The 25,401-nt window shown below is 40.8% G+C and overlaps 1 protein-coding gene across 4 annotated transcripts in view; it reads right to left on the reverse strand.

Annotated features, from left to right (window-relative positions):
- The window catches only part of LOC124134703 (dual 3',5'-cyclic-AMP and -GMP phosphodiesterase 11A-like), a 98,459-nt gene extending 73,496 nt beyond the window's left edge, over window positions 1-24,963 (reverse strand). For all 4 annotated transcript variants that reach the window (XM_046499728.2, XM_046499726.2, XM_046499727.2 and 1 more), the window contains exon 1: window positions 24,040-24,963. In XM_046499728.2, the coding sequence (XP_046355684.1) occupies window positions 24,040-24,849 (810 nt within the window). In that variant the 5' untranslated portion in view covers window positions 24,850-24,963. The remainder of the gene's footprint in view (window positions 1-24,039) is intronic.
- Window positions 24,964-25,401: the final 438 nt, after the last annotated feature.

The raw sequence follows: 25,401 nt of genomic DNA on the forward strand, positions 1-25,401 counted from the left end.
AATGCGATTAACAAGATTGAGGAAAAACATGGCAAATATGCAGACCTCGCTTTCCAAATGTCACGCTTGCATCCCAAGTGCCAAGTTGTCCGACTCCCTATTGTTCTCGGTGCCTTAGGTTTGGTACCTCCCAATCTGTTGACTGACATTGGGATAGTACCCGGGTTTGCTACCAGGAATACATCCCTTCTGCAGAAGGCTGCAGTGTTGGGGAGTCTTCACATTCTCTGAAAAGTTCTGGGGTAGGTTTGACAAGGCAGCGCTTCCTGGGAGAAGTCCCATTCGCTGTCTGGGCTGCGTGTAGAGGGGCAAGGGCCCTGAGCTGATGATGAGCCTTACCAGCCTGACTGTGCCAGGATCACCCAAACCCTTTTTGATGCATTTTTATATAATAATAATAATAATAATAATAGTTTTATTGATATGTGTAATTAAATCAGGCATGGTGATCGGAGGCATTTACAAACTACTTACTCACATAACAATGTTCATTACGTTAGTTATGCATAATAATAAAATCAAAAGTAGCTCAGAATAAATGCCTGGGTTGTTCCGCATTGTTATATATAGCGACAGTATTGGTCATACGTCAGACTGTCTATTTAATCCATTATGGTAATGGATTGACCTTAATCCCATGTACAGTGCCAGGGAACGCACACTATGTTTTAATTAGCTTTTCTCTTAAGCAATAATTCTTGTAGGTACGATGAGATATGACTTAAGGAAAAGGAAATCAATAGAGAGCTATTAACAGATCATGCTCTGGTTCTTTGCTGGTGTTGGAGTGTATTAAGCATAACCAGGATGTCAGCGTCAATAATGGACATAGCCGTTAACGTTCAGGAGTCGGCTCTTCCATTAACACCTCGTTTAATGATACTTTCCGTGCTCTTTAAAAATAGCCTCTGGTTTACGCCATAGCGACCCGATTTCACTACTGTCTATGTTGACATCATTGGGAAGTGTGTGAGTAGCTTTATGCAATTCCCTATTTTGACTTGTATCATATGTTCCTATGTCTATGTTGACAATATTGGTACCTTTGTTAAAAGCGTTATGCAATTCCCTATTTTGACTTGTATCATATGTCCCTATGTCTATGTTGACAACATTGGTACCCGTGTGAGTAGCTTCATGCAATTCCCTACTTTTAACTTGTACCATATGTCCCTATGTCTATGTTGACAACATTGGTACCTGTGTGAGTAGCTTCATGCAATTCCCTATTTTGACTTGTACCATATGTTCCTATGTCTATGTTGACAACATTGGTACCTGTGTGAGTAGCTTCATGCAATTCCCTATTTTGACTTGTACCATATGTTCCTATGTCTATGTTGACAACATTGATACCTGTGTGAAAAGCTTCATGCAATTCCCTATTTTGACTTGTACCACATGTTCCTATGTCTATGTTGACAACATCGATACCTGTGTGAAAAGCTGCATGCAATTCCCTATTTTAACCTGTACCATATGTTCCTATATGTCTATGTTGACAACATTAATGGTACCTGTGTTAAAAGCTTTATGCAATTCCCTATTTTGACTTGTACCATATGTTCCCGTTTTTTTGTCAGGTGAACAATTGATTTGCCTTTGCAAATGTTTGCGGCTGGTGCCACTGGTGGGGCAGGATACCCAACTTTGGCATCATCACGTTTTAAAAGTTATTCATAAACACTTGCTCATGATGAAGTCGGAAACGTACAATGGGCTCTGCTTTCAGCAGATATTTCTTGTGGCTATGGGAATGGTTTAGTCGGTTTAATTTAGATGACTTACTGGGCCCCCAGAGACGATAGATGACCCCTCTATGTATTATGAATATGTTATATGTAAAGAGTTTTGTCGCTTTCTTTTATATCTGTTCACATCTTTTTGTAAGCCACACTAAATATCAGGGCAGAGACCATTGTACGATTCCGACTAATTCATAAGCATGTGCTGTGGTTCATGAGGATAACATGTCTTCGCGAGGAGGAGAGCGTATACTTCTTCACCGGTAGGTGGCATAAACACTTGCAAAAGTTTGCCTGAACACACACGGGAACATATACTGAACCAAATTAAAAACTTGACAATCCTAAAATTTTAACATTTTGACCAGTTATCATTGTGGGCCCTTATTGTGTATTTAAACAGTAATGGCCACGTATTGTCTTCAGATAACACCCGTTTTTGTGAAGGTGAATCGATCAAAATCATGTGCACAGCACTATCGTGGCAAAAGTGGTTTTTCACGTGCAACTGGTCACGTGGCAATAATACCGCACCGTTTTCAGCCATACTTGTTAGCAGTCATTAACAAAAAATGAAAAACACAAGAAAACAAAAGTCTTTGCCACGCCTTTCAAATGTGCAACGTGAACGTGCCATCGGCATGTTGCAGACAGGAACGTCCGTAGCTGAAGTCGCAAGGACGATGGGTTGTAGTCGACGGACTGTTTATGATTTACAGACGCGTCTACAGCAAACGGGTACCACCGCTGATCGCCCTCGGCCAGGTCGACCACGTGTGACGTCACATGCAGAGGTTCGTCAGATTGTCTTACGTCACCTCCGTAACCGATTTTTGACGGCTACATCAACCAGAAATGAACTGTTTAGGAGTAGACTGAGTGCGCAAACTGTTCGAAACCGTCTGAGAACTGCTCACCTTCAAGCACGACGGCCATACTGCGGGCCGATTCTGACTCAATTACACAGACGTCAACGTCAATTGTGGGCACAGCGACACTTACGATGGACTCAGAGGAATTGGAATCAAGTCGTCTTCAGTGATGAATCCCGATTTAATCTTCGATTTGCTGATGGTAGGGCGAGGGTGTGGAGGCGCCGTCATGAATGTTACGCCCAGTGTTGTGTACAGGAAGTTGACAGATTTCGAGGCGGAAGTGTCATGGTGTGGGGTGCTTTCTGTGGCAATGCACGTTCCAGGCTTCTTGTCATCCGTGGCAACCTCAACACTGCTGCTTACCGCGACCAGGTACTGGCACCAGAACTTCTGCCTTTTATGGCAGAACATGGACCCGGTTTGATCTTCCAACACGACAATGCCAGACCCCACACAACAATTTTGACAAGGAATTTCCTTCAGAATGCGGGAGTCAACGTCATGGACTGGCCGTCAAGGTCTCCCGACCTCAATCCCATCGAACACGTCTGGGATGCTCTTGGCAGAAGTCTGCAGAAGCCAACCACAGAATTGGCAAGATCTTGGCACCATTTTGCAGCAACAATGGCGTCGTCTTCCTAATCATGTGTTCACAAGCATCACAAGGTCCACGCGGAGGCGTTGTGTGGCAGTTGTCAACGCACATGGTGGCCATACACGCTACTGAACTTGTGTGCCATCAGATTCTCGTGCTTGGGACTTATGATTTAAACTTGATGTTATTACCGAATACCGTAGGTGCTTGGAACAAATTATGGTTACCGCCGTTAATTAAAACCCTTCTTTGGACATTAATGATTAAAAATTACCTTCTCTGATACATTTGTCCATTGTATATCATATATGGGATTTCTTTTTAAAATGTGAAGTGTTTAATTTGACTTAGTATATAATAGTACACACGTCAAAAAGGGAATTCTATTGGACATCATGTTGGTCACTGATGCGTCATATCATGGAAATGTCCTTCACATGTCTTCCATAAAACATTCTGAAATTTTGATTTGGTTGGTTTGTTGTTTAATGCCGCACTCAGCAATATTCCAGCAATATGACGGCGGTCTGTAAATAATCGAGACTGGACCAGACAATCCAGTGATTAATATCATGAGCACCGATCCACGCAATTGGAATCAATGACATGTATAAACCTGAAATTTTGAACCCCTGACTTATACAAGGCCTTGACTTTTGACGATACACATGTAAAGTCATATTACATGATGAACTATTTCACAACTGTTTGATGTGGAATTCAAAATCCATCTTTCGATGAGCGACTGAACTAGTTTGTTCTTAATCCACTATTTTGACAGCGCATTGTTCAGACCCCTTAAAGCGAGCGTATGCTAAGACTTTCGTAATCCCTACAATTACGATAGTTTTTGACGTCCATAGGGTAAATGAGTGGGATAATTTCTTTGCCTGAGCCAAACACCAACCTTCGCCCTCTTGCACAAAGCCGTAGCTGCGCCACGAGCGTTTTGCACACAAAAAGGTTAAAAGTGTAGATTTTAGTGTAAACAAATTGAACCAATTCTAATGACCTCAAAGCAATGTTCATACCTTCGAGGGTTTAAAAACCTCAAATTGTCTTTGGATTATGTTATGGATTTCCTCTGGAGTTTGTGAAAGATAAAGTGACATTATAAGTTTATAATACAATAAACTGCCTTTCACAATTATCACTTGCGGCAATATCAATTCCTATTTGTGTACCTACAGCACAATAAACCAAACATAACTTTTTAAATATCCCAGAGACAGGAAATAAAAGAAAACGTTGTAAAGGTCAAGCTCAGTACACCAACCCAGTGAATACACTACACGGCTCTTAAGTTCATCCAAAAACTGCCTTTCGCGACAGGGAAGGCCACTTGTGAGTGCAAAATAGCAACGTCAACACACTTCATATCTCCCCATTTGTCGAGTGCCGTTGCCAAGAACTGATTGTGAAAAGTTTAAAGGAAAGCTGTCTGTGCGAAAACGTCAGCCTTTCAAATGCCATTAATAAGTAAAGGAACTGAGGGATGAATGTTTATGGTTCAAAATGGGATGAACTGATTCAGAATTCCGTACAAACCTTAGTTGACAAGAGCAATGGCTTTGCGTAAACACTAAAAGGACGAACATAATTATATGATGATGTGGGTTGAAGTTACCGTGGAGGAAGGAAGGTTTGGTCCAAAGTCATTACGACAAACAGTTGTTGTTTTACATCTTTAAAATTGGTGACAGAATTATTTGCTTGTAGAAAGGTGATGCCATGATATCTGAAGACTTCCATGAGAAATCATCGCAACGCTTCAATAATAGGAGAGACAATCGCAGAAATCCCACATTCAGACAAGATGGCGACCGCCCAGTGTACTTGTATTTCCGCTTTTCAAACAGAAGTTATGAACATATTTATCTAAGAACTGTACCAGGCCACATTCACAACCTTAAATTCTCTTCTGTTAATGTTCCTGATGGCGAGACTTTACTGTAGGCATTTTCGATTCTGATGCTGGTGAGTGTATACTTTGCGTACTGAGATGTATGCAGATGAGTATAGATACTTGTTTCATTAGCCACAGACAAGAACAGAGATTGTTTGGTGTGAACGACTGTATATTCGACGAAGCACGTGTTGTTCCCATTTCGCAACCTGTGCTTTAACCGTGATGTATTTTGAGGCATGGCGTGTATTTTGGATCACTTCATCTTAGCTCGGCAGTCGATTATGCAACCCAGGACTAACATGGCAGACGTGACAGTGTGTTGTGTGTTCATTAACCTGGTTGTCTGGGCGTATTATACCAGCTCTTATTCGCCCGTTATGTAGGCATTGATTACATAAGGGCATCGTGGTAGTTTCAAGTAAGGACTTTATATGCCCAGAAAACCACTTCAGAAAGTGCTCAAGGAAATTGATACTAACGAGCATCTCTCTTCCTGCTTGAGAACGACAAATTCGATTGAGAGTAAAAACGTCGATGGTTGACCTTTCCATCCTTTTTATTCGCCCAGCAAGAATAAAAAAACAGTATCGTATTAAATGCAACTGCCACGAGACATATTGGATAGAGAAGATGGAGGAGGAAATTTAGATTTGAGTGCACTATTTCGCCAAAACTCGTTGCGTACAGTACGATGTCGTAGGACAAACAGTTATAAGCTCCGTCAGTTGACATGACAAACGTCTGAAGTTCATTTGGAGCATCGTTAAAATTGATATGCTCATATCACTGAATAAATTCGCAATATGATTAGTCTATGGTAATAATATTATGTTCTAGGAAAACACAGATCATGGGATCATATCTCATAACCATGTTTAGCATGGATGCATATGCTATTAAATATGTTTCAAATGTTTATTGTATGATAGGCCATAGATTAATACATGAAGTGTATACAATACAGAACAGGATAATTGTACAAGTAGAATCACATTTTTCAATTCTGTATATGTCTGGTCTTGAAGCCACATTTGAAATAAAACAAATTATAAATCTTGATGTTCTGGGGTTGCCATGAGGTGAATAAATTGTTGGACTGACGCTCGAATTACATATTTATTTGGTATATATTGCTTTCGAATATCTTCGGATTATTGACATGTAAAGGTGAATTGATACACATGTTGTTTAGATTACAATATGTCCTTACTCTTTCAGATTTTTGAATTTTGTGGTGTCTCCCGGTATCAATATTTTGCCTTGTACATCCAACTCGAGTTCGAGCAAAATCGTCAGCAAATGTACACAAGGTCGAATCTATTTAATATCTCTCTGCTTCTAGGCTTATCTTCAAAAGTGTATAATATTCATATCTAGTACTAGATGATAATATATTGATCCATGCTTTGCCGTACATATCTTTCAATCTGGCTAGAAAAGGGTGAAGAAAACTAACTACACATACAATATCTTGGTAAACCCAAGCTTTGACAAGACCTGAACTAAACAGAATAAGTCTAATAGTACTTGCCCTGTTCTGTCAACCTATTGAATCAAGATTAAATAACATTTCGTATGCTTATTAGATGGCATAAGAAGCAGTTTTTATCCAGTATTTAATGTATTTCATCGAACTGTTTATAAACAATTGAAACCGTCCACCTTCCCCTGGAGCTATTACATTGGGAGTGTTAGCCCCGGGGCCAAGATAATATTTACATGCTTGATACTGGAACCTTCCTAATACGTCTAATTTTTTTATGTCCCCATATTTCGCATCATAAAGCTGGAGGGGTTTAAATTTTTAATCAAATGTTTTTAAAAATGTTTTAAGTGGGATATTACCATCTGTCCAAAACAATTGTAAAACATTTATAAGTGACATTTTCCCATTTGACGCCCAATGTGATCATTTTTTAATTTAAAGATCGAGTCACCATTAGTCCAAGGTACATGTATTTATAATCTGACACAACTTCTTCAAGTTCATTACGCTAACACCATTTCACACAGTGTTTAACAGTTCCACATTTACGAAAATAATTATTTTAGTTTTCGACAGGTTAACATTTAACTTCCAAACTAAACAATAATTATGGAGCATATACAGGTTCTCTTGTAGCTCACTTACTCGATCAGAAATAAAAATAAAATCATCAGCAAACAGAAATAATTCAGGTAAGTCGGGGAATAATTGTACTCCTTACCGACAAGTATCAAGAATTTCAGCGGCTAACTCATTACCAAAAAGTGAAAAAAAAATTGGGCTTAACACACGGCCCTGTGTTAGTCCAACAGAACAGTCGAAACACTCCGTGAAGCCAGCGTTACACCATACACATGCTGTAACAGACGAGTACATAGACTGAATCATATGCAACATTTCAACAGGCAGGCAACATTTGTGGAGAACATACATAAGTTGGTTCTTTCTATCTACAGCATCAAATGCTTTTTTAAAGTCTACAAATGCAACATCAAATCTACCAACATGTTTACTTAAAAAGTTTTGAATACAAACAGTAAGTGTGAACAAATTATCCGTCGTTGCATATCCGGCCTAAAACTTGCTTGTTCCACACATATTTTGTCAATATTTTCGGCCCATGTTTTCAATCTACAGTTAAATATTGCTGTAAATATCTTTCCGAATACATATACTCTCTACATATCGCATGGAGTGAGTCGCCTCTTATTACCCATGAGATATAACTGTTCAATAAGTATACAGCCATAGGAAGCATTGTGTAATAACATAACGTATACGTATTGACGACCCGTGGGGATTCCGGTTAATAATTGGTCACTAGCAACCTATGCTTGATGTCTGAAGCGACTCAATGGATCGGGTGGTCATGCTCGGATGATGGCGTGTTATCGTTGCTCAAAATATCACTCACTGGATTGTCTGGACCAGACTCGATTAATTGCAAGCCGCCGCAATATAGTTGAACTATTGCTGAGTGTTGCGTTAGCAGAAATGCTTTGACACAATGTGCATGCACTTCAAGCCTCGCTGTATATGTCATCCTCATGTCAACCGATGCAATTCCCTGTTGCGAATCTCTTGTGCTTCGTAATTACCCAAATGGTGTTGCGTAACAGTCGTTTCAAAAAATTCCTAACAGACAAACCAGCTGCCGACTCGCACGAAGCCAATGTTACTTGATGAGCTCGAGTCAATCATCCTTCGGACTCCACTAAATGACACTTAACCGAGTTTGATATGAAGCGAGATTTTCCCGTTGAAACAGATGTTACTAACTTGGCGATGTTTGTGTTTATGTTCTTATGAACATGTTTTTAGAAACTGCATCTAATAATCGACCTTGGAGCAAGCTGCGAACATTATATGTTGGAATTATCACCTACGAATGTTGCATTCGTCATAGCCCCAAAAGACATAAACTAAGCGACGGGGGTTGGGCTTGGGATTTGTATGGAGACTAGATATTTGTTTTACCTACAGCTGCAAAGCTCTGAGAGTAATTATTTAAAAAGCATCTGGGACAATGTTTTTTCCGATGAAATCCCAGGTCCCCCCGATGTCAAAGGGTCGTTCCCTTAACCCATACGATTTCTTTCACTGTAAAGAGACGAACATTTTCGGAGACCCACATGTAAAACACATATACTTTAGGACATCCATCGTGTCCAGTGAACATTTGTGTTGTGTGTAAACAAATATGTTTCCAGTATTAACTAGAAAAAAATTATACGTTTGAAAAAAAAAGCACGAATAGCGTGGTGAACCTGTATCACGTCGGTCACACTGTTCAAAGCGACGTCAACTCACCTACTCGCACCCTTAACTTTAAGTTATGGTACACTGCAGTTGATCCTATAATGTGCATATGTGGTTGCTGTATGGTACTACCAGAGCAGGACATGGCAATACAAAGAGCTGGGGCTACGAAATAAAAACCCGTGAAGATCCGGGGGAAAATAGGTCTTCAGCAACCCATGCTTGCCGTAAAAGACGACTATACTTGTCGTAAGAGGCGACTAACGGGATCGGGTGGTCAGGCTCGCTGTCTTGGTTGATGCATATCATCGATCCCAATTGCGTGGATCGATGCTCATGATATTAATCCCTGGATTGTCCGGTCCAGACTCGACAATTTACGGACCGTCGTCATATAGCTGGAATATTACTGAGTGCGGCGTAAAACAACAAACAAACAAACAAACAACAACCAATCATGTGTTCAGAAGTAAAGAAGCAAATGGTCGGAGGCGCGAGCATGGATAATTTCAGACAAATAAAGCTTGGCGACAATTAAAAGTCGGCCGTGATAGAAGTTGTCCTGACCCTACTGCCACGTGTTACAATATGCCCATTTCAAACACATCTCAAACATAAAAAAAACAGCTGTTTAACTTCCGTCCTCTTCCACGCCAGTTATACCAGTGCTTCCCAAATCTGATGGACAGGCTTTCACGGGTGATTCTGCATAGTAGATTAAAGTTGAAGCTACGAACTATTTTGCAACTTCAAGACAAATGTAGTATCTGTGAACCTCACAGCAAGGATATCGAAAGAAAGCTTGACATTTGTCGAATAGTAGCATTTTACATTTATTTTGCACTGTCGTATATATGAGACGTGGAGTGTTGCACACAGGAAAATGTTACTGCGAATTCTGAGGTAAAACACACCACACATTTTCACAATTCGACCTTAATATAATCAACAAATGCGACAAGCCATTACTCGCGATCCTATGAACGCGACTTTAGTGCTAAAAGTGTATGCTTCGTTTGGCAACATGAAACAGACGTACAAGGGGCAGATAAACAGCATAACAAACATCAACCCCTTTACACGAAAAGAACAATAAATCAAAGATAAAAGAAATTCTATTGAATTTGATAAATTGGCTATATTGCAATATAACCACTCCTGAACTGAACATAAACTGCTACTGAAATAGAACGCAAATAAAAAGTAATATTCAACAAATATAAATTTATAGATTAACGATTATGTAATAACAATATAACCAGCATACCAAACTACAATTGCATGAAACGAAACTAGTCAAATAAATCCTCACGCCAACAATCAATTCCTTGACTTCTATCAATAAACACCGAACCATCGGCTCTTGAACGCATTTGCTATCAACTCAACACGGGTTTTTGTAAATATTTCCACATCATTATTGCTTACAAGAGCGTTGTTACTTTCATACTTTCTTGCGGAAGGCACGTTTGAGGGATATCGATCAAGGAAACAGGGTGGTCTGTTGCTCGCGCAGCTCAGGACCATGTTAAATACCTGACCTTAATGACGACTGATTGACGCGTGTTGGTAATTAACTCAACACTTGCTGTCACGGAAAATCGAAATGTGAAAATCTCAGCTTTCTCCAATGATCCTTGATTCGGATATCTTATCAATAGATGTCAATGTGTATACGACCCTGTCGTCTATCAATGCCCAACATCCTTCAGATTGACAGTCGTCATGGACATGATTGAGGGCTAAATAATGACCATAGAAAGGTCATAGATGTAAAGCTGAATTTTTGTTACTCTTTCGTGAAATCTGATGAAATCGAAATTACGTTGTACAATCAACACCTGATTTCACTTAATGCCAAATCGCTCCTGATAAATAGTTCACGCTTGGGAATAAAGGGTTCGCTCGTCACGCAAAAGGGCAGGATTCTTATCCTAATCTGGACCAACTGTGAGAAGCCCATCCCCGATGTCCCCACCGTCACATTACTGAAAGGGCGGCAAAAAAACATTCAAATTGCGGAGAGCATGGACTGCTTTATACGATCCTTAGGAATCCATTATTATTTACATTTCTACATTTTTAAAGTATTTTGGAGCATGCTCTTCCTACAAAAAGATCATAGAGCGTCGTATGACTCACTCAAAAGTTGTTTGATCAGGCTACCAGGCCTCAGTAAAGCTTTCCAAACGTTTTATGGTAGACATATGGAGGTCTTTTTCCAAATTTAACGCATCAGTGACCACAGTTGTGTACGATGCATAATTATTCTTTTATATGTTGCCGTGTTTTTCAGGTGGATAATTGACTTGCCTTTGTATGTGTTTGTGACGAGTGGGGCATAATACTTTCACCTAGTACTATCAATATTTGATAGTGATTCATAAACACATGCTCACGTTATTGTCTGAGATTTCATGTGAATATGGAAAGGGTTTTGTTGATTTTATTTATATCACTTAAAATTAAATTTTCCTAACAAATAGACTTACAAATATGACAATCCTTTGATTTAAACTATATCCACCTCATGATCATATTACGAATAAATGTCTTGAACATTTCTCTTTCCCAACCTACCCAAGTAACGTAAACACTTTCCAGAAGATGGTGGGTGTTGGCGACAGGGCGTTAATACATTGTCTACAATATATGTGGCAGGCATACAAACGCTGTATGGCCTCTGAACAATTTCTGGAGAAGACAAGATCCCAGGTGTGCCAAGCTTGTCGCAAGAGCCGATTATAGTGGATCTGGTGATCAAAGTCTGTGACGCGTCAACGAGGATCGTAGCTCATACTTTCATTCACTCGTTGTCCTGTTCCTGATTCGATTAATTATAGGCCGATACTATACACTACATTTCAAAAGTCACTTCCCCTGTATCGCGAAACTATTTCGCGCGATAATACCGCGAAAGTCGCGCGTAAATGGCGCGAAAGTTCACGTAAGTAGCGCCAAAGTGACGCGATGGTAGTTATATATCTATATACCGCGGACTGTGGAGCTCAACTTTCAGTCACTGACTCCTTGAACCATTCATTTTGGTCTGTTTCTTCGTTATTGTTTAACAATAGTATAGATAACGGCGGTCTGTAAATGATGGCGTCTGACAAGATAACAATCTCATTAAAATCAGATTACGCCGTCTCATTACGGGTCACGACCGACCTTTCGCGAAATCCGACCGACCAATGGAATTACTGACAAGAAGTCGACATTAGCCAATCAGAAGGCAGCTTTCTCGTGCTTTACGGCACTAATTGCAAATTGGCGACTATGCTTCGAAACATATTTAGACAAATTATCGCTTAAAAATTTGAAACCTGAACAAAAGAACATTCTCGAATGGCTAATGTAGTGTCCAGATTGTATGGATCCAGTCGTTAAGCCTGTAACTATCGTGCGGAATACCCCGTTTTAAAGTTTTCGAGGCTGCATGATTAGAAATCACATTCCGACTGTCACTTTCATGATCTGGTAAGCGACGCTCTGATTGGTCGGATGAAAGGTCGTTCTGACGTGACCCCTAATGGGATGTCCTCAGATCTTTGTTTAGCGGTAGCGAGAACTAAGATCTGGTTTTAATGAGCTTGACAAGATGATCCATTGATTGACAACACGGGCATCGATCTACGCAGTTGGGATACGACGACATGCAGCACGCCTGACCACCCAATCCCGTTGGTCGCCTCTTCACAAGCATGGGTTGCTGAAGACCAATAGTAACCCGGACGTTCACAACGTTGAACTGTTCGTACAATAACGTTGTGAGTGAGTAGGTTTTGTTTGACGCAGCTTTTAACATGATTCCAGTTATATCACGGCGTGCCAGCTTAATGTGGGAGGTAAGCCCGAAGTGATGCAGGTCTAAGACCTTTACGACTTAAAACACAATAACGTTGTATGATAATTGAGACACAACGTACATTTGTAATGAAGCTCATAAAAATAGTTATACGTGCAAAGATACCATTTGCTTGACATAAACGTCAATGTTTATTGAACATTTGTTTGAGTTTGATGTGGTGTCTGGAAGCATTGGTAACACAGAACGTACACCCACACTGTAAGGGGGCAATAAATGTCACTACCCATAGTCCGATCAACAGCGTCATTTGACCTTAGAGAAACATCTTATTTTCTTCAGGTTCACTAGAGTGACATGTTCGGTCTGGAAACACCACTAACGATGGTCTGTGGTGCCTGAGCATGCAAATATACATCTTTCGCTACATAATATTGACATCAGCCTTTGGTATCTTGGATCGATATGTGTCATTGATTGAGTTACATATGTCCAATGAGTTGTAGCTGTGGTTGCTGGAGTGACTACATTTCAAAATCCGATGTTATGATGAACATTAATCGTTGTATTAAAACACTTTGGACATAATCTGACAGGTACTAGCTCACGAGTCTCAGTTTGGTTTTACCCCGTTTATAGAAATATTGCAACAATATCTTGGCGGGAAACACATGGGTTTAAATTAAAATTTTGTAATGTTTTGTATTCCCAATACTGAAACGTCACAGGCTCATATACATGTATGACAATCTATATGCCAAGATGATGTACACACATATGGCATGACATGGCATGATAAATATACAGCGATAAGTTACGAGTGAGTGAGTTGGGTTTAACGCCGCCTGTAACAGTATTCCAGTTATATCACGGCGTGTCAGCTTAATGTGGGAGGAAAGCCCGAAGTGATGCAGGTCTCAGGCGTTTGCCACATCGGTGAAACTCTCGAACACGGGTATGGTGCTGACAAACCTGTAAACATAATCGGGGCGAACCGGGTTTCGAACCCTGAATCATAGGTTCCTGGCATGCCCAAGGGACGCAACTCTGCAGAGCGAATCGCGGCGCCTTAGACGACTGGGCCACCCGTGCCCCCAGTTACGAACAATATTTGTATTGACTAGTTGGCTCAATGGGCTTAACATAACCCATATAGGAATCGAACCCGGCATGACGAGCAATCGTTTCCACCATATCCCAACGCGACATGAAGACGTCATTTTGAAGTGTATTTCAGTAATATCACGGCGTGTCAGATTGATGTGGGCTATAAGCCCGAAGTGATGCAGGTGTTACACGTTTACTACTGTGGTGAACTCACGTCTACGTGTATGTTGCTGACAAAACCAAGATTTCACTGGAAACAGAAACACTAACCTGTCTAACAGTGACCCGATATACTGACATTTAGTGGTTTGGGTAATCCATGCCGATTGGTCTTTAATAAATAACGAATTAGCGAAGCTTCCGAAAAATAAAGCTATAAATAACTGTACAATGTTTTCTTGCTTGTTTCTGAAATCAGCAAAAATAAATCGAACCTTTTGAGCATCTTCAGTGAAGCAACGATTTTCAATATGTTAAAGCGCCCATTTGCAGATAAATGGAAGAAAGACATCCGTATCACGTCTCTTAAAATCAGAGGAAATTACACCACTTGTGAGATTACCACGTTTACGTGAAAACAACATGAGTTTATGGGAGCCACGGGAAGCCTTAATCAGTTATTTCATGTATGCTCTGAACGTTTAGTGCATTCTTGCATTGTAAATAATACATGTTATGGCAAGATTGTGGCGCTTCCAGGATAGGGTTATCCATATATGTCTCTTTTAATCTGAATGTTTTGTTATCGGTGGCCGCTGAAAGACCTATACAATGCGAGACATGCCTTTATGAGAAGCCCGGTGCATAGGAGACATATCAGTCACGACCAAAAACCTGTTACATAAGATAAGGATATTTTTCCTCGAAACATTCAGACTTTTGATGAAATCCCGCTGTGCTACTGATCCATTGCTAAAACGTAAGTGAAAGGTTTCCCGAGTTGTTTTCTTTGGATATTTATGAACAATATAAAATTCGTTTTAGTGTCATGACTAAAGTTAGCATAATATTAATGTAGAAGATAGTCTTTTTCCATCTGTGTTAGATATTTTTGTTTTAAGGGGTGTTCTTTTTTTCCAAATAGGGCATGGTTTCTTCCGTGACCGTATCAGACGATAATTGTCCTTTATCTGAACATAGGTATCTACTGATCATATGCTTTAAATGTGCAAATGATTTTAGTGAACATAGACAAAGACAGAACACCAATGGGATCATATGCAAACACAAACACATTTTTCTAAATTAATTCAAACTTAATTCCATCCTATGGAAACAGTATTTTCCTAAATGTTTATCTCTATTTATGGTTGTTTAGGAAATTATTTCTGCAAATAATATGTTTATTTTATACAACAAATAATGACATGTTACTGTCATGGACGAAAAACGGCGAAGCTGCCCCGAAAAGTGTCTCCGGTTTTACGAAGATTTTAACGGAGATACCATCACCAAGATGTTTCATGATATCAATGTTACGATATTGATGACACATTCAGAATAGGAAACACAAAGTGGACAAAAGGGAGCCTCCCGGATGGGGACAATAGTGTGATGATGAGCAGTGACAATGAACAATGGAGTTATCAGCAGTCGCATCATTGAAACCATTCTGTTGTACGGTCGGAGGCATTTCTTGTAGGTGTTACTGTACTAGGCAATTGAAAGCCCACAGATTACGTCCTTGTCTGTCCTATAGTATCTTGTAATTAGCACAGTGCGAGGCGTGGATGGTCATGAAGTCAGGCAGTGGTCACTGACCGATCACGTTGTTATGGCCCCCTTCCACAAAGTTCATCTTATCACGATGACCGTCACGAGTCTCTATTCGATTATAGGAGGTAGATACGAACTAAGATGGCTTTCCGGAATGGAATCAAGGGTCCAAGCGTAGCAGCCCAGACCATTGTTATTCAAGCAGGTTAACATAGCTTTACGCCTGTCGTAGCGCTGAGATCGCGTCTTGAAACATTCCCCGATAACAATAGACGTAGAGGTTTCTGTACACTGCGTTATGCCTATGGAAATTCAGTCGAACCCGTTGTTTCGAACTCATAGAGACCAACGAACTAGTTCAACTTATTCGGGGCATCAGAAAGCAAGCGTATCACATCATGAATGCTGTGTAAATCACTTATATATAATAAGATACGTTATATGGCAGTGTAATTTATTGTTAAAAAATGATTGTAACTGTGTTACTTTGTTTCTGTTGAGATTCAAGAGAAGTTCATTGCATTGTGTATTTACAATGATCAGTTGTCAGGAATGTAGTACTATATAATGTAAGCAGTGGTGAGGAAGTTATTATATTCCTTTAATATCGGCATTAGTCCTGACTAGTACAAGCAGCCACACGCACGCACGCACGCACGCACGCACGCACTCTCACACACACGTCGTTTAATAAGTGCAGTAATCTATGACGCGACGTTAAACCCCATTTGATCTCACCTCGTAAGTTTAGTGGGTTCTGTTGTAAGTCAAGAATTACGAAATACATATTTAGATTAGGTGATATAGCGAAAAGAACGACATTTATCAGTCATAGCTTACACAATTTATTATAGCACCGAGTTTTAAGTAATTGTTTGATAACCTAATGTCACCCCAATACGAAATAAAACCCCGTGAAGATCCGGGGTAGAGTAGGTCTTCTGCAACCCATGCTTGCAGTAAAGATCGACAATGCTTGTCGTATGAGGCGACTAACGCTATCGGGTGGTCAGGCTCGCTGACTTGGTTGATGCATGTCATCGTATCCTGATTGTGTTGGATCGATGCTCATGATGTCAAACACTGGACTGTCTGGTCCAGACTCGATTATTTACAGACCGCCGTCATATAGCTGGAATATTACTGAGTCCGAAGTTAAACAACAAACAAACAAAAAAACCCGATATAAAATAATGGTTATAGAAACACGAACAGAGTTAGAGTTTTGCTACAAGATAGTTATTCTGCTGATATATTTTGGTTTTAGTAAAATAAATAACAGAATACGATTTATCAACAACAGTGCTATATTAAAGGGAGACATCTTGGACAGAAATATCCAAGCAGTCTATTTCCGTCATGGCATAACATATTTCTGATAACGAAGGTGGTAAGGGCCTTTCTATTTCTGTTTCGAGATGCGAACGTGACAATGTTCTATAGGTGGGCCTAATTAGGTAACTTGGGGTTAAAAGTCGCGTACGAGATGATTTCACGTACACAGCAACGTCATGTATATGAGTGGCTGCTTGTACATGTATTAATCCGGACTAATGCCGATTTTATAGTGCTAGACACTGAAATTCCAGTTTAACAGTTAATTATAACATGCACACATCATGGTGACTCTGAGCCAACAAGTTCTTGTTTTACCCCCTAAATGTCGAATGCCAGGCAGAGTTAAAACATGTACTATGATTTAATTTAGTCTGCCCTACTAATAGCACATGTCTTGAGCTAAGGTCAAGGTGTTCTTTCACGGAGGAGTTTGCCCATAGACATATTACGGCAAGTCAAGGAAGTAGTTCCATCCAAGTAATGTGAGAAACATGACATTTGCAATGCGTGGAGAGTAATAAGGTTGTATTGCCAGGTGTACCTTTGAGCATCAGGTGACACAATTGTTCTCAAGACGAGGTCAGTCATGGTTTAGGCCTGTACAAGGAACCCATGAAGGTGACGTGCCTATCTCACCAGAAAGAAAGAAACATCAGAGATATTGTATTCCAGTGGTCCTTGAAGGATAAATGCTATGAGAAACGATTTCGAAACTTGTGGACCATGCATTAATACATGAACATTGACGTAAAATATGAGTATTTCTCACAACCCTGTGCATGTCGCTGACTTCAAAAGGTCGATTGTAATCAAATACACTGGTTGAATACGCAATGCAATGAAAGTAATCGATTCGTAACACATACTGGTGTCGATGTAACACTTGTAGCGCGGTCGTCACAATAGCACACCGATGTACAGTTGCATCTGGGGATAACAAATTTCGTCGGAGCATGTACTATTTCTGATATACATTTTATAATTAACATTTTAATGTTATGGTGCGCGATAAAGGGTTTGTACATTCTACATACCGTTGCTCTCACGATACACAAAGGGATTGATATTATGAACAACGCTCCACGCCTTCGTCTAATGCATCAAGACGAGCCACCCATCTATCAAGTTGTATCGTACGATTAACATTGGGTTTTGGGGACCTATTGATATTATGAACAATTTGAAAATAGCTCATTTATTTTGCCGAGTTTATGTGTCAAATTAATACATGGCGGGGAGGAAAATAACTTGGTAACTTGATTGATGGCTAGACAACGTACTCCTTGCCTCCGTGGATCTTTGCTCATTATGTCAGTCACAGGGTTGTCTGGTACAGACTCGAATATCTACAGATATCACACACACACACACACACACACACACACACACACACACACACACACACACACACACACACACACACACACACACACACACACACACACACACAGACAGACACACAGACACACACACACACACTCTCTCTCTCTCTCATACACACACACACACACACACACACACACACACACACGTTATTATCGAATGGACAGCTGAAACTTAATTACATACATCAATTATTAATACACAGAACTATCATTGCACCAGACGTCCGCGATCAACCGTCATATTATCTCAACACATTAACCACGAACAATCTTTACTCGACATCACTTCTCTCCCTTTTGGAAAGGTTAACATGGGACGGTGCTTGTCGGGAAAATGTTGAAGTATATACCATAAGATGGTGACAAAGCTTGAATCAGTGATGTACAGAGATGTTAATTTGTGAACCCAGGGGAGGTATGAATAATTTATTTTGCTATACTGATATAACTGGCATCGGATCACAAAACAGGAATTATGCTAATTCCGTGGTAATATTTATATCCATATTGATAACAGAACAAAACAAATGCAATGTGTTGCCATGCACTTTAGTGCAATATTATCTGAACAGATTAACGCTTGTACTGGCGGGTGTAGATGTGTCCAGTTCGTTTGATGGATGCGTCGTATAATAAAATATATATAATTTTAACATGCTAGTGTTGATGGCAAACTTACCACTTATACTTATGAACCATATCGGGGTAATTCTCATTGCCTTAGGTTTGATATCCAATTATTTTTAGACAGGAAGACCTGTGGCTATTGGTCCTCTACTGTTTCCATTTCACCGTATCTCCGCGTCATCGTATTACTGCGTCGAACAAACCCCAAACATAGAATGGTAATTAAGCTTATATTTTAATGTACTCGTGAATGACCGGAACATCACATTAGAGTATGGACGTATGTCCCGGCGCTAATGTCATAATGTCAACAAGTATTGAGAGAATTAATGTCAACCAGCAGGTTTCTCTTGCATCCACAATTTATTATAAAAGACATATCCAGGAAAATTCGTCCGAATAATCTACTAATAAAACACATCAAAGAACTGACACAGAGGATTCCACAACAGAGAGAGAGAAGGGGGGGGGGGGGGGGGGGGCAGAAAGAGAGAGAGGGGGGGAGAGACAGAAAGAGAGAGAGAGGGGAGAGACATAGAGAGAGAGAGAGGGCAGAGACAGAAAGAGAGAGGGGAGAGACAGAAAGAGAGAGAGAGGGGAGAGACAGAAAGAGAGAGAGGGGAGAGACAGAAAGAGAGAGAGAGGGGAGAGACAGAAAGAGAGAGAGGGGAGAGACAGAGAGAGAGGAGAGAGACAGAAAGAGAGAGAGAGGGGAGAGACAGAAAGAGAGCGAGAGAGAGAGGGGAGAGACAGAAAGAGAGCAAGAGAAAGAGGGGAGAGACAGAAAGAGAGAGAGGGGAGAGACAGAAAGAGAGAGAGAGGGGAGAAACAGAAAGAGAGAGAGAGGGCAGAGACAGAAAGAGAGAGGGGAGAGACACAGAGAGAGCGAGAGAGAGAGGGGAGAGACAGAAAGAGAGAGAGAGGGGAGAGACAGAAAGAGAGAGAGGGGAGAGACAGAAAGAGAGAGAGAGGGGAGAGACAGAAAGAGAGAGAGGGGAGAGACAGAGAGAGAGGAGAGAGACAGAAAGAGAGAGAGAGGGGAGAGACAGAAAGAGAGCGAGAGAGAGAGGGGAGAGACAGAAAGAGAGCAAGAGAAAGAGGGGAGAGACAGAAAGAGAGAGAGGGGAGAGACAGAAAGAGAGAGAGAGGGGAGAAACAGAAAGAGAGAGAGAGGGCAGAGACAGAAAGAGAGAGGGGAGAGACACAGAGAGAGCGAGAGAGAGAGGGGAGAGACAGAAAGAGAGAGAGAGGGGAGAGACAGAAAGAGAGAGAGGGGAGAGACAGAAAGAGAGAGAGAGGGGAGAGACAGAAAGAGAGAGAGGGGAGAGACAGAGAGAGAGGAGAGAGACAGAAAGAGAGAGAGAGGGGAGAGACAGAAAGAGAGCGAGAGAGAGAGGGGAGAGACAGAAAGAGAGCAAGAGAAAGAGGGGAGAGACAGAAAGAGAGAGAGGGGAGAGACAGAAAGAGAGAGAGAGGGGAGAAACAGAAAGAGAGAGAGAGAGAGGGGAGAGACAGAAAGAGTGCGAGAGAGAGAGGGGAGAGACAGAAAGAGAGAGAGAGGGGAGAGACATAGAGAGAGAGAGAGGGCAGAGACAGAAAGAGAGAGGGGAGAGACACAGAGAGAGCGAGAGAGAGAGGGGAGAGACAGAAAGAGAGAGAGAGGGGAGAGACAGAAAGAGAGAGAGGGGAGAGACAGAAAGAGAGAGAGGGGAGAGACAGAGAGAGATGAGAGAGAGAGAGAGAGAGAGAGAGAGAGGGAGAGAGAGAGAGAGAGAGAGAGAGAGAGAGAGAGAGAGAGAGAGAGAGAGAGAGACTCACTCGACTAAACACATGTTGCCGATTATACGTACATCTACAAATATAGTCATCCCCATATTTCCAGCATGTTCCTGGAAGGATGACCCTGGCTGTAAAACCGTGCCTCCCCAGGCATAATGAAGTCCAGATTGCGTGATAGGTTAATTATGTCTGGACTCACAGCCCCGTGCCCAAGGCAGCAGGGAAACTATATATATTTTTACGTGGGTTAGGGAATGTTTACATCATCCTGGTAACGAGAAACATTAATACAAAGCCCTGTTTACGCGATTTCGTTTATTTCATTTTTATCCTTCATAATAATATATGCCTCTACATACATAACAGTCGAAGAAAACATAATGTTGTAATGCAACACACGCCGAACGTACGTTTGGACTTGTGGCATACACGTTGTGATATTGTCACAAACGTATTGTTTTTCGTTTCACCTTATGCTTCAAGAATTTCATGGACCTGGCAGAGGGAATTGATGCATGTTTACGAAACCACCAGAATGGCACATAACAAACCGTTTTAAGTCATTGCACTTAATTATTTGGTAACCATAAGTTAAGTAAAGGTAGACATTGCATATCAGCTATGATAAAGCCATTCCTTACTCTCTGCGTCGAATATACAGTTATATAAAGACAACTTTGCTTGCTCAGATACACACAGTGGCTATCGCGACAAGTACGGTTATCTGTCTGGTAAATGTGTACTGACAAGAGGGTGGATGAACTACCTATGTAAGGTGAGTTGTAGTTGACCCCAGTAAACCACTTAGTTGGATGTGAGATCAAAGTGAAAGCGTTCTATCCCTTAAGGCAAAAAGATAAAAGGACGCTAAGGTCACACAAAGTGCATACGACAACAACACAAAGTGTATCAGGTGCGCATACAGAACGCATGATCCCAATCTGTTGATAGTGACAGCTTTTATCATCGAAGTCTTACAAATGAAACGAATGAGCGTTTGCGTTCAACAAGGTAATGTCCATCTAAACAGATTCAGAATCGTTTCTATATCACAAGAGATAAGATTCAATATAACACAGTTGTACATTTGTCATCAATATTGTTCACACACATATAAATATAACAGAAATTAATTTGATCTCTTGTACAAATAAGGTCCCACACACTTTGTCTACCCATAACTTAAGCTGTCATTCTGATCCATGTACACAGCTGTGTGTGTGTCCATGCATAGCCTGTGAAGTCCACCATAGGTTCAGCAATCAATATCGTTCTTTTTCTGTATACAATACGTCTGACACCCACATGTTTAATACATTGAGGGCCCGCGAACAGAACATGTAATAATACTATCAATGTCAATCCCTGTCTTACGAAAACACCGTCTTTGATTTCCAGAGGGGAAATTAATATCAGGATTGAGTGATGGTTTGTTTGAAGGCAACTGCTGTCTTGCTATTACAAACCGTGCCCTCCTCGAACGTTGTGCTGTTTAGTCGAGAAGCACTTAACAAGCAATACACTGACGGGCGCCTCGAACACTGAGCCACCCGTGCCCCTGTCATTCCAAGGGACATTTCATGGTGGTGGTCCTACGTTAGACAGATCATTTTCAGCTATATTACTTGCACATGGAGTCATTCCAAGCACTGGGTGTATGAGTTGAGTTAAACGCCGCTTTTAACAGTGTCTCAGTTATATCACGGCGTGTCAGCTATATGTGGGAGGAAAGCCCGAAGTTTTGCAGGTCTCAGACTTTTACCATTTTGGTGAAACCAACAAGAACATGTGCTGACAAATCTAGAAACATAATCGGGGCGAACCGGGAATGGACCCCACAATCACTGGTTCCTGGCGTGCCTAAGGGACGCAATTCTGCACAGCGAATTACGACGCCTTAGACGTACCCACGCTTATCCAAGAACATGTAATGGTGATGGGTCTTCGAAAGGCAGATCCTACTGGCATCTCTTTCCGTAACGTTAGGCTCATTCAGAGCAAGGGTTTCTCCTTCCCTTTCACAACCGTCCATATTGGGAACATCGATAAAGGCTTGGTATTTAATCAAATTTATCGGCAATCGCACAAAGCATGTCCACGTCCCCAAACAATAAATGAATCGTGACGGCCTTTCAAGAGCAGATAACACAAGGTTTCTACAACAAGTACAATAGACAGTTCAGATATTAAAGAAAAATGTATTTCTCGTTTTGATGATACATGACTGTACACTAGCAGGTTGAAGGACTACAAGTATAATAGATGTCTCGTGTGCTCTGGCCTCACCGAGATAAACGTTGTCGGCATATTCACGGCCAATACACAGTGGCTCTGTGGTATTTATGTACGTTAGAGCATCAGTTACGGCATGAGTGGATCAAATAGAAACGCGCCAGGAAAAAGGATGCTTCATTAAGCATTCCTTTTCAGATCATTTCAGATTAATTGGGAGATTGATCTTACCCAAGGCCCGAAGCTGTAAACATATGGCTCATTTCCATAAACTAGAGTTAAGGATAATTTTATAAAGTATTTATATTAATCTTAAAGCACTTTTCATCATGTTGTGAGACACATACATGAAATGCGTCATTCTCACAGGTGCCTTTCTAATGCTGTGGTTGCTATGTTACACAATGGTTTTATAACACCTTGTAACGTTTACAACAATCAATCACCCATTATTTATCCGCTACGCAATCACATCCTTGCAATCATATGGAGACAGTTGATGTCATGTTATGCTATTTCATATCCATGCAATTAAAGCAATCGTAATGGTATGAAACACTTGGCTGTTATTATATGGAACATACATAGAAGTCAAGGACGATGAAACTGATACAGACATTGACAGATCTAATGACATTAAAACAATTATTGATGTGCTCCAAACCAAGAATCATCGGATATTATGTATACATTGCACTACATATATATATATATTTCAACTATATATTTCAAAATGACATTAAATAGCCCGCAAAGTGAAATATTTTCCTTTTGTGTCAAAATCAGCTTATATCAAATCGATGTCCCAAGTACAATTTGTCAGCAAAATAAAGAACTCTACATCGACACGCGTGTGGGACGTGTGACATATGGCCAAAAGCCCATTCTCTATCAGCATTCTCCACACAAGGGTAGTATATAATTGCAAAAGCAGAAAATGATATTAAATGGACTAGACTTCTTTCTCTTTACCTATCAACTGACGAATTACTGAAAGACAATTTGTGACATAGTGATGCATATGTTTCAGAAGATTATTTCTACGTTTAAAGAGTATATGGTTTATCACCACATACACATACACATTCTTAATAGCGGCAAAACTACAACAAAGATACAACTATGGCAGTTATAACAAGGTTTTCGGCGCATATGTCAAGTCAATAAATGCTCCCTACCTCACTTGCATTTTCAAGGTTGACGGTGTGCCCAGTTTCAGCCACGTAACCTATAATCCCCTTTCCCCATGGTATACGTATATCTCCAGTGCTGGATGGCATAATGTTAGTCCCAGAGTGAACGTCGAATATTTTTGACACAAGGTTGTGTCTACCGGATGCCTTTCCCTCCACAAAGAAAAGGGAACATTTTTCCGCATCAACAAGTAAGCAAACATTTGCAACGATCTTGGAGCTAAGACTTCGGAGATCGAGATCATTGGATATATCCTTGACAATTTCCAGAAAGAATTCCCGTTCATTTGAGTGCCTTAATTCTCTTTTCAAATCTATGTCTTTGCTTGGATAGCGTGGTAATCTCACTTTGGACTGAATTAATAAACTGAGCATGTTAACAGAGTTAGGGGGAAGGGAGCGAAACTGTCGCATTTCTTTCAAACTACTTCTTCTAGCTTCTGTTGCCGATTCAGGGCTTGACGTCGGTTCATAAGTTCTGAACATATTCCGCATCTTGGATCTGGCATAGTCATGCCGCAGGTGCTTCTTTGAGTTGGATCTGTGATGCCTAGAATCAAAGAATCCCGAATCTCCACACTTAAGATCTATAGGGGAACTTGGACTGCTTCCTTCATTGGACGCAGAGTTGTGTCTGGCAGGTAAGCTGTACTCCTGAAGAGCGCTAAATCCGTGCTGTACAAGCCATTTATTTACAAGAACGATGTCCGCTTTGCGAAGAAAGTACTCGTTCATGGCATCTGGATTGGAATCCAGCCATTCCTCGATCACCGTTACGTGATGTGTAGAGGACATATTTACCTTATCCTAGAACTGATCATTTCAACATTGTCCCACCTGAAATGAAGTCCGTTCCGTCGCACCACATGGTCTACTATGGTCCGTGGCCACGGATACAACTGCGGCCCAACTAACAGTCGAGTTTATCAACTGAGCGTATTGAGAAAAATCAATAATAAAGCGTACGTCAGCGCCCATAGAAAGCAGTGAGAGTGTGGCAGGACTCTACAGTAGGAACGACCTGCTGTTGATCTGAGGATCCGCATGCAGCCTAGCATTGTAAGTTGACTATAATAATTGATAACAAGCTAATGTGTCGGCGGCTCGGTGAGTGGGGCGGCAACTTACATCATCAGAGTGATAGTCTATTAATAGAGGTGTCGAATTTTAACATTTATGCAAGTTGCAACGATTTTGTTGGTGTGCTTCGATTAATTTCTATACTTTAAAGATGCAAATCCTTATGTTGGTTGGTCGACAGGTGTTCTGATTGATAGTTGAAATGACAGAATGTAAATCGATATACACACGGCGTTACTCGTAAAGCCCAGCTGCTGTCGACGTTAT

The sequence above is a fragment of the Haliotis rufescens genome, unplaced genomic scaffold (assembly GCF_023055435.1).
Source record: "Haliotis rufescens isolate VD_foot unplaced genomic scaffold, xgHalRufe1.0.p SCAF_4, whole genome shotgun sequence".
Classification (NCBI taxonomy): Eukaryota; Metazoa; Mollusca; class Gastropoda; order Lepetellida; family Haliotidae; genus Haliotis; species Haliotis rufescens.